This window comes from Triticum dicoccoides, chromosome 4A, assembly GCF_002162155.2.
Source record: "Triticum dicoccoides isolate Atlit2015 ecotype Zavitan chromosome 4A, WEW_v2.0, whole genome shotgun sequence".
Lineage (NCBI taxonomy): Eukaryota > Viridiplantae > Streptophyta > Magnoliopsida > Poales > Poaceae > Triticum > Triticum dicoccoides.
The window spans coordinates 720,351,286-720,362,498 of NC_041386.1; the positions used below are offsets into that span (position 1 = coordinate 720,351,286).

General features: G+C 43.4%; 1 protein-coding gene across 1 annotated transcript; it reads left to right on the forward strand.

Annotated features, from left to right (window-relative positions):
* The first annotated feature begins 2,581 nt into the window (after window positions 1-2,581).
* LOC119288163 (disease resistance protein RPM1-like) lies at window positions 2,582-6,241 on the forward strand. Its single transcript, XM_037567789.1, has 2 exons — window positions 2,582-2,804; window positions 3,403-6,241. Exons 1-2 carry the CDS (start codon window positions 2,689-2,691, stop codon window positions 6,239-6,241), a joined length of 2,955 nt encoding a protein of 984 aa, XP_037423686.1. The 5' UTR covers window positions 2,582-2,688.
* The last annotated feature ends 4,972 nt before the right edge of the window (window positions 6,242-11,213 follow it).

Here is an 11,213-nt window from a genome sequence, read left to right on the forward strand (position 1 = left end):
GTAACGCTAAGGTAATGGCAGAAGACATCAATATTCTGGTACAAATCAAGGGCAAATTACTATGTGGCTAAATTGAAGAGGGAAGAAGAGAAATATCACTCCATAAAAAATGTCTCAATATTTTCCTCTGCAATTAAAAGTGCAATAATAGTTGATGGCTTCATGTTCATACAAACAGTTTGAATTGTAAGTCATTGATACGTCTCAAAGGTAACTATAAATTTTTTTGTCACGTTCATGACATATTTGTTGCACTTATACACACTTCTATACAACGTTTTTTTTCACTTTTTGGACCAACATATTATTGACAGAGTGTCAAATGTTTTTTTTTCTTTACAGAAAAAGGTATGTTACGAAGTGATAAAAACATAAAATACCCCGACTGAGATTTTCATAATAACTAAGGAGAACATTGTGGACGAAGAACCTGCAAAGACGGGCCGTCAGGGCTAACAACTCGCCAATGCCCCGCGCCCAGGTCTGGGGAATGCTAATAGGGTGTGTGGAGCCTACTGGTACCCTTCGAACACATATTTGGCCCTCTGTCTATATACCGCCCAAAACATCAAATCTCTGTCGAAGAATTTTTATGCCGCTACCTTGACTGGAACGAGGAAATCAATCTATATCCAGAGCCACCTTCATCAACCTTGCTGTGTCATTGACCGCATTGATGGGCTTCCTCTCTCTGCGAAAGAAAACATGAATGGACAGAAGCAACAAACAACAGGAAGGTTGTAGGCCACATTCTTTCCTGTAATAAAAGATGACAAGCCAATTGGTATCTTGAAGGCCAGGTCACTAAGGGGCGGTGGGTAGCGTTGATATAGATTCGAGCATGTCACTCCTTCCACAAATTTCAGATGGTATATGATGCTATAACATTGACCGCTATTTTGGTTTTCAGTGTATGCTCGTTACCCACAGGCTTGGCAACTCGGTGTTGAGTGTAGAGGCCATGGTGCGACAGAGAAGTGGTGGCAGAGCACATGTGTAGCCAGCTCCCTTTCGAGAAAGGGCAATTAAGGCTCAAGTATTCCAACAAGAATGAAATAGATAATGTGCTCACCAACATTCACCAGTCTATAAAAGACACACTACTCTTTGTGGTCTTTCTGTAGCCTTCACGTTATCAGGATAGTACTAGCAACCAAATGAACACATATGGAGTCGAGGATCCTAATCGAGAGAGCAGTGAAATAAAAAACAATAGGTTGGATGAATGCAATCAATGGAGAAATATGAATGGGAGGCATTTGAAAATACATCATGTTCAAAAATTATATGGGACGTATGGATAAGTGTAGTTCAATTGTTCCGGAGGAGGAAAGGTAGCGGCAACACTGAGATAAGCACAGCTGCAATGGAGAGGCTGGTACATGGTAGTGGCCACTATCTACTACAAGGAAGCTACGTAGTTAGACAAATTGGAAAGGGGAGAAGACGAATTTCACATTCTAAAAATTGGATCAAATTTTTGCCACTAAGACTCCTCAACCCCGAGATTGCCACCCATTTTTTCATCTCGCTGGAATCAATGTGTCAGATTGACAGAGGAAGCCAGGTCGTCCTATATCTCGCCAACGAGGCGGATATAGCTGTCGCCTTTAGCAATGCCGCATGCTCGCTCGGTTGTGGCTGTACGCATCTCTCAGTCGTTGTATGTACGGTCGCTCGTTTGCCGTAGCTCAATTTTCTTCATCTTGCTCTCTACTAGCCTTGACCGGTCCCATTTTTATTATTTTATTTGTTTTCTTTTTACTTTTTTTTCCTTTCCGTTTATTCATTTTTTTATTTTCATTTTGTTGTTCTTCTATCACTATTTTCTTTTTGTTTCTCCATTTAGTTTCTACTATTGTGTCCCATGTTCTATCCCCGTCCAGATAGTGCGTCTAGCATCGTCGTAGGGCGTGTGGAGATTTTGCTCTGTCGGATCTTGCGGGATTCGGTCGTTTCTGGTTTTCGCTGGATCTATTTGGATACAGTTTTCATTCGTCTTCGTTTATGTGTTTAGAGGTTTGATCCTTCTGACCTACAACTTTCGTCATCGGCGATGGTTGCTATTCTGGCGCTGGTCATATGGGCCTTGGCACGACGACTTCCCGACTGTCTACTACAACAAGGTTTGCCCGGCTCCGGTGAGGGAGGGGCGATGACCGCGGCGCGCCTTCGGCTCACTTTAGTGCTTGTAGTTGTTGCTAGGTTGTCCACGGACATGGTTGTAATTTTTATTACCTCTGTTGTTCTTTGAACTGACATGATTGAAGGTAAATAGATTGAAAGTTTCTAGCAAAAAAAATAACCGAAAAACAAAAGTAATCATTGTTTTCTTCTAATAAGATAAGGTCATATTAATTGGCTCCACGTAGGATAACAAGCTCATATTTGCTGTTTAATATGTCATCATCGGCTGGTACGCGTACGTATTTGCTTCACAGCTTTGGTGCAGTTATGTGTCCTTATTTTCACGTGGGGCATATACAGTATGTAGACACGCATGGCAACATGAGCCATGATAATTCATCGAAAGAATTTCGGACGGAAAAAGAAAACATAGGATTTCGTTCTACATAAACGCCTCAACCTACCTGTGTGAGCTGCAAATCAATACTTGTTGCTCTAACCACTTGAGCAAAGAGAGCGTTTGTAAATCGAGAAAGGGAAGAGGAGAAGAACCGGCCAGAGATGTCGGGGACGGTGGTGAGCATGGCGAGGTCGATGCTGATGGGCGCCATCAGCGTGGCCGCCTCTGCCGCTGCTGCTGAGATGAGCCTCCTCATTGGCGTCCGCAAAGACATCTGGTATGTATAATCTATGTGAAGAGAATCTGATGGCATCGTTATATCCATTTTCCAAAGTACTCGCGTGTACTTATTCTTGTTTGACATGAATTACATACCGATAGTTTAATTTCAGTCAAATACTTGTCATAAAACAGATACACCTATCTTAGGATGGAATTTGTTTTCCATGACATGCATGTTCTCATTCCCTGTTCATCCAGTCTTGTTTGTTAGACTGAGATATGATCAATCAAATGCAACTCACCAATGAGAAATATATGAACCTGGGTTCATTGTGCCGTGAGAATGATTGCTTTGTGTATCTTGCTTTATGATGTGCTCGTCGGGTGATAACTCGGTAATAGCTTTTCTTTAATTAATTGAAGGGGCCCTTTTCCTCCGTTTCAAAAATAAAATGTTATGAATCTTTGTTTGGATCGTTGTTGTAATGTGCTATTGCTGTTCCCTCCTGACGGAAATATTTGTCAATCCTTTTGCCTTCGTGTGAAATAAATTACTTATGTATATAGATTTCACAAACTTCCCTATGCATTCTTTCGTTCCACGATCCATAAAATGACACCAGGAATTAGCTCTAATAAAATGTGCTTTGAAGGTTCATCAAAGACGAGCCAGAGACCATGCATGCATTCCTTCTGTCCGTTGAAGCGACGAAGAACAAAAGTATGGTATTGCAGGTGTGGGCAAAGCAAGTAAGGGACCTAGCCTATGGTATTGAGGATTGCCTTGCCGAATTCATGGTGCATGTTGGAAGCCAGAGCTGGTCTCAACAATTGCTTAAGCTAAAAGACCGCCATCGCATTGCCAGCCAAATTCGTGATCTCAAAGCAAGGGTTGAAGAAGTGAGCAATAGGAACACACGCTATAACTTGATGAGCAAAGACGCCTCCAGCGGTACTGACGAGGTGAATTCCTACATGGAAGATATTCGCAGCCACTCAGCTAGCAACATTGATGAGGCAGAGCTTGTGGGCTTTGCTAAGCCTAAAGAGGAGTTGATTAAGATGGTGGATGTTGGCTCGAAAAATGGTCTTCGGAAGGTGATATGTATCGTTGGTATGGGTGGTTTAGGCAAGACTACTCTTGCTAGGAAGGCATATGAAAGTAAAGAAGACACCATTAATAATTTTTCTTGTTGTGCTTGGGTCACAGTCTCACAGTCGTTTTACAAGATAGAGATGCTCAAGGACATGATTAGGCAGCTATTGGGTGGTGATTCATTGAAGATTTGCTTGAAGGAACTTGAAGGGAAGGAGGTGCAAGTAGACAATCTCGCTAGCTACCTGAGAGAAAAGCTAACGGATAAGAGGTACTTCATTGTTCTTGATGACCTGTGGACCAAAGATATTGTTATTCCTAGTAGAAACAATAAAGGTAGTCGTATAATAGTAACAACACGAGATGATGGCTTGGCTAAGCAGTGCACCTCTGAAGCGCTTGTCTATCATCTTAAGTACTTGCAAACAGGTGATGCTACAAATTTGCTACTAATAAAGAGTAGGACATCACATCAGGACATGGAAAATGATAAGGAAATGAAGACCATGGCCAACAAAATAGTGAATAAGTGTGGTGGTCTACCGCTGGATTTACTCACTATAGGAGGTATGCTTGCCACCAAAAAGGTAACAGAGTGGGAGAGTATCTATAAACAAATCCCGTTAGAGCTTGAGGTCAACTCTAGCCTTGAAGCTATGAGGAGGATAGTTACTCTAAGCTACAACCACTTGCCATCTCATCTCAAGTCATGCTTTTTGTATCTAAGCATCTTTCCTGAGGATTTTGAAATCAAAAGGAGGCGTTTGGTGGAGAGGTGGATAGCTGAGGGGTTTGTTAGAGCAAGGGCTGGGGTGAACATTGAGGATGTGGGAAACAATTACTTTAATGAGCTAATCAACCGTAGCATGATTCAACCTTCCTTTGTGAACGTAGAAGGAATAGTTAAGAGTTGTCGAGTCCACGATATTGTGCGTGATGTCATGGTCTCAATTTCCAGAGATGAAAATTTTGTGTATGTGCCAGAAGATAATGTAACTAGTGTCTCACAAGACACATTTCGTCAGGTAGCATACCATGGTAGTAAGTTCCAGAATATTGGCATGGATTGGGGCCATGTCCGGTCATTAACCATATTTAGCGAGAGACTGTTGGAATCTTTACTTTGTTCACCTAAGGCAAGAATGCTCAGAGCCTTGGATCTAGAGAATTCACAGTTTGAAGTCACACAAAAAGACATCAGTAACATTGGATTGCTATGCCACCTTAAGTATGTGAATTTATCTAATCCTCAAGGATGTTCATATATTTATAAAATTCCTAGATCCATAGGACAATTACAAGGCTTGCGTACTTTGAACATAAGAAACAGTTATATTACCGAACTGCCAACTGAGATAAGTAAACTCAAGAGTCTACACAGTCTCCGTTGTACTAGAAATATTTCCTGCGAACGCTTTGACTTGGAAGGCCTCGAGGAATGCTTGCTGCAGTCATTATGTTTGCCCATGATGTTCACACCTTTGGTTGATCCTAGTGAGCGTGCTGAGTTAGTTGCTGATCTACACATGACCTGGTCTAGCCGTTGGTCAGAGTCGTATGGTGTGAAGGTGCCAAAAGGAATTGGCAAACTAAAAGAGCTACAAACACTAGAGGTTGTGGACATCGGACGAACTGGATGCAAAACAATTAAAGAGCTAGGTGAGCTTGTGCAGCTGAGAAAACTGAGCATGGTAACAGAAGGGGCCACCAAGCGAAAATGCAAGGTACTTTGTGTATCTATTACGAAGCTCACTTCCCTCCGCTCTCTTGAAGTGGACGGTTCACTCAAGTGGCTGCATGTTGTTTCCTGTCCTCCTCCCCAGTTGAGGACCCTGAAGTTGGGTGGATGCCTTGGAGATATTCCTGGCTGGTTTGGCAATCTGATGCATTTAGTGAAGCTTTACTTATGGGATTCCAAACTAAAGGAAGAAGGAAAAAACATGGAAATACTAGGTTTACTTCCCAGCCTCATGAAACTTCGTCTTGGACTGGACTCTTATATTGGGGAGAAGTTAGCTTTCAAAACAGGAGCATTTGCAAATCTCAAGAAACTTGATACTTCAGTTACGGCGAAACTGAGAGAGATGAAATTTGAGGATGGCACCTCACCCAAGCTGCAAATTATATGTATCGGCGAATGCTACTTGACATCAGGAGTGATTGGTATCAACCACCTTCCAAGGCTCAAGGAGATCTCACTTGGCAACGAAGCTCATGTGGCGAAGCTTGCTATGCTGCAAAGTGAAGTGGAGGCGCACCCCAATAGTCCCTTGCTGCGACTGTATACGGAACGGAGTATCCACGACCTGGGGGACAACATCATCCAAGTGGAAGAAGCAACAGGGGAATCATCATCTCTCCATCCCGGGACTGCAGCAGCGGGAGAGAGCTCATGATCCCAGACGACGGCCATAGCCATGACAAGTGCCAGGTCAGCTAATTTCTTCTCTTAACTCCAACTAGTAGTAGAAGCAGCTATGGAGTGAGATGTGCTAATTCACAGTATTACCGTACGATTACACTTACTTTTTTTTTTCTGTAACAGCCAAGATGATCTGCTTTACACTTACAACTCGTGCTGACTAAATCGGAGCAAGGCTACTTCCAGTTCCACCATGGAACACTATGCTGGTACACTTAAATCTCCTGCTATTTCGTTTTTTTTTTGGTTTCTCTCATACTTGGTCAGATTTCTTGCTGCAAATGCTGGTATACAGCACATTTTTTTTTCAGTTTGTGCCCATGCATTTTTAAGCTGCATATGCTTATATATAGCAGAAGCATGGATTTGTTGAAGAGTTGAGTCGGGCCCAATGGCGTTCAACACTGTATTCAGAAGGGTGAGTTCAACATGCAATATTTCGTTTTACGTAGTCATCATGTTTACATTTGTTACATGTTTCTGTACTTATAAGTTACAATTGCTTACAGTGTATTCAGCCTGTGAAAGCTTATATTTGCAAGTACCTCTGTTTATATCAAGGCTTCCTTAATTCTCTACCGGGTGTCAAACTATTACATCTCAGATTGATGAAACAAGCAAGAGGCAAGTCAGTAGCTATTTTCTCTCTTTTCTTCAGTACAAGATGTGATCCTGATTGGCCCTACCACTTGCACTCCATCTTCTTTATTTTTTTGCATTTCTGTCAGATGAAATGATCTGCCCCACACAGACGAATGACAGGTTTCGACATCTAACATGGATGGAGTAATCTAATGCCCCGTGTGCATCCAGATTCAAGTGAGCAGAAGAAGATTTGTAAGGTGGAGTACTGAGCTGCATTGTTCATCCCACTGTCCACAGTCACAAGTTAGATGGGTCACAACTGCGAGAGAGGCTAGATGGTTTCTCAGTGTTCTCTATATGCACAACATTCTGGTAGTATTTCTTTCTAACTTCAGTGTTAGAATGTTTAATCAGTTGAATCCATTCTAAACATTCGGCGATGGTGAAACTAACACATGTGAAATCTCTTGCGCAGAATTAACGTTCCGGCGACCTTGGAGCAAACTACAACATCATTTCTAGATATCAGAGGTCAGCAACAAGCAAATCACTTCTTCACCATGGAATTGATCAACTTGTTGTTGTCCCATAACATATTTTTGTGGACTCCAACAGCTTCCAGTTGCAGCCGGAACATTACTTGATCGCATCTTGCTCTTTTTAGTGGAAAATTACATGGTATCTTGTTAATTGTCATAGACCAACTTTGTTTTCTAGTAATCTCTGTTTGTATGATGCCACTACGTTTTGTATTGCATCTTAACTGAAGGATGAGGACACCTGCTATATACTTATACTATTGTGCTCTATCTTTCACACGTTACAACATATGGAAGTTCTTTATTGAGAAAAACATTATAGGGAAGATGCCAATGAGTTTGTGCGGTTCCTTTGTGTTTCAGTTTGCAATTAAATTTTGGCTTGTGAGATCGGAATCTTTGGAGGGACGAAAAATTAAGAGTAAACTGCATTGATGGTCACTGAACTTGTCGTGTACGCCCACTTTGATCACTGTATTTAAGAATACGATTAATACGACCACTAAATACGAGTTGCGATGATTATACGGTCACTGTCTTTTTGTATAGCTTCGTATTTTATTGAGTTGACCGGTCAAACAGTTTGGATGATGCCTTGTCAGCTCTTTTTCTTTCTCTACGGACGCAGACCCCACTTGTCCCACTTGTCTGTGAATGGAAGAAAGAAATAGAGGTAAAATAAGATAGTGACATAGTGTGGAATCAAACCCCAAACATAGCGCTAGGATGTCAGCAAGCTAGCCCGCTGTGCTCATCTCTCCTTTTGTCTAAATGGAGAAAGGCACCCTGCTCTAACGTTATGCATTCACGTGACAACCATGACACGTCGTTTGTTGCTTGCGGTGCATGCATGCTGTGCTTGAGCTTATATGGGTACGTGCATATTTGTGTATGCTATATTGTACGTGCTTGTGATATCTGCGTATTATTACCATCCCATCAATACATAATTCATTCTCCAGTCCAATTACTCTGATGCACCTCTCAACTCTCAAGCTCTTCTCATTTACCCTGTTAGTCTGTTAATCAAGCTGCACGTTCCGGCTGCTAGACGCTAATATTTCTTCAGTTTCGTCACAGATTAAGAGAGCATGTAGCGTGAGCCCCCAGCCTTGTTCACATGCATGGCCTCGTTTCTATTTCTTGCATATAGCTAGCTTAGCTCGCCGCTATGTAAGCGTTGGTGGGTGGCACGAAACCAAGGTAGACAGGGCTGCTTAGTATGCAATTGGAAAGTACCTGTTGAATGGCGCAGCCGTCCGTTCGATCATGAGGTACACTAGGATGTTTCGGCTGACTTGAAACAATCTCAATATAAGAGAAAAAATACCACAGAACTTGAACGTAGCGGCAAAAAATTCTCTCTAATACTTCGTGTGTGTTGCATATCTTTAGTTTAAAATTGCTAAAATTCAGCTCAATTTTTTTTCCCCTAAAATTGCCGCATACTGTGTGTGCACTGTGTGCATGCACGCTAACGTACAATAAGGAATCGTGACGGTTGTTGTAAGTGTACACTGTTTGGGGTTCAAATCCCCATCGCGTCACTATTTTGTTTTGCTTGTGTCGGTACAAAGAAAAAAAAAGAGCTGACAAGGCATCATTCAAACTGTTTTACCGGTCAACTCAATAAAATACGAAGCTATACGAAGAGACAGTGACCGTATAATCACCGCAACTCGTATTTAATAACCGTATTAACCGTGTTCTTAAGTACAGTGACCAAAGTGGGCGTACACGACAAGTTCAGTGACCACCGATGCATTTTACTCAAAACATTAACCTTGACCTTGCCGGTCTCCATGAGCGGTGGGGCGATACCCTCGCCGCCGCTGGCCTCCGTTCCTTCCTGACCTCCCTTTCACCTTGTTGTCGCTGAAGGACGGTACTGGCAAAAACATGGATCGTACCGGTCGAGGCGGGGCCCTCTTCCTCCCAGGCTGGTGATGTGTTGTGTGGGACGCGGTGGCCAGCGGGGGCACGACACTTAGTGCAGGGTGTGGCGGCGGTGTGGGTGTGCTGTTGCGCTGCCGTGGCTACGCGATAGCTCTGGTGCTCGCCGGGGCCATGGTGATGCGGTGCACGGAGCGGTAGATTTGGCGATGGTGGTCGTCGGTCAGCGGCGGGGTGCGGTGGTGGATTGCATGGTCGGTGTCCACTATAGTGTGGTGGTGGCGGCGTCTGCAACCTGGCATTGTGGGCCTGTCTCAAGCGGCAGCTATTTTCCCCAAATCGTGGTCGGCCTGACAGGCTTGTCTCGCGTTTGTGGGTATAGTCTGGTTCCGGCGACCGAGGGTCCCGGGCGGCGTGCTACTGGCGGCCGGTGTGGTGTGCTCGACAGTTAGGCACGTCCCGGTGGCTTGGACCTCAGTCTCGCGCTCGGGCTGACCAAATATGTGCCTGAGGTAGGTCAGGGCCATCGCTCCGGGTAGGATTGGGCGTCGTCCAGGTGGTTTCCATGGGTGGTGAGGCTCCTCTCCTCACGGGCATCATGTCGATGGTGGAGGTTGAGACAACACTATGTCGACAGACGGATCCGTGCCATTGGCCTCGATAGTGGTGTTGGGCAAGCTCACCTTGGCCAACATGGATCCGATTTCGAGGCTATGGTCGAGGTTTGCCTGACAGCTAGCCGACGGCATATTCTATGCCGTCGGCATTTTGTCACGGCCGTAGGCATAGGCCGATATATGCCGATGGCCTGGCTGAAGCCGTAGGCATAGATAAGCCGTCGGTATACCGCCCTCTATGCCGACGGCAGCCATAGCCATAGATAGGTTATCAGAGTATCACCGTCTATGCCGGCGGCAGCCGGCGGTATAACCTGGCCTTCGGCACATTTGTGGGCCCACTGACCTGGACACAGACGGCAGTCCGACGCCGTTAAAACTATGCCGACGACCTATATATTATATGTCATCTTTACGAAGTGGGTGCCACGTGGCACTCTATGCCGATGGCCTTGCCGTAGGCATATATATCATAAATTTTATTATTCGAATTTTTTAAAAGTTAAAATTTGATTAATTTGAGTCTGACTTATCTATACTTATGCTCTGTTTTTTTAGTTATATATATTATCCACTTTTTTATGTTTCTATTTGAATTTTTTAAAGTTAAAATTTGATTAATTTGATTAATTTGAACCTGACTTATCTATACTTAACATAAACAAATTATATATCTTTTTGGGGTAGAATTTTCCATAGGTTATGAATATCCATTATGTTTTTGTTTTTTATTATATTAGACATGTGACCTCATGTACTTTTCCACATAGATCCTTGTACTTTGTTATAATCACAAATAATTGATACTTGCATTGATTTTGACCAATTTTAATTATATCATTTTTTATCATAATCTTGAAATGATTGAGCTTCTATACTACTATGTTTTAAATTTGAATAAACTAAAAATGATGTTTGTTTCATATTTACATAAAACACCCATTTGTTTTCACTTTTTGTATATTTTCCATTCCTTGTGTCTACGGTTGTGGCATGCGGCCTTCGGGGACTAGCTATGCCGCCAGATCTTGCGTCGAGCCCTCTTACATCTCTGGAAGTGTTGTGGCGGTTGCAAACGCCTGGCACGCGGCTCCAGAGTGTGGCCTTTTCACGGAAGGCGCCGCCACCGGCACCTGGAGGGGGGAAACGGCCATGTCGGGTCGACACAGAGGGAATCTTTCTATGGTTTGGCCTGGACCTTGCCCCGAAGTGTTCCTATGGGCTGACCTATCACAACCGGGTGGAGAAGTCCACTGGTTAAAGCCCGTCCGGCGAAAGTCAAAGAGTTAGATCTCCTGGTCAAACGCTTCAA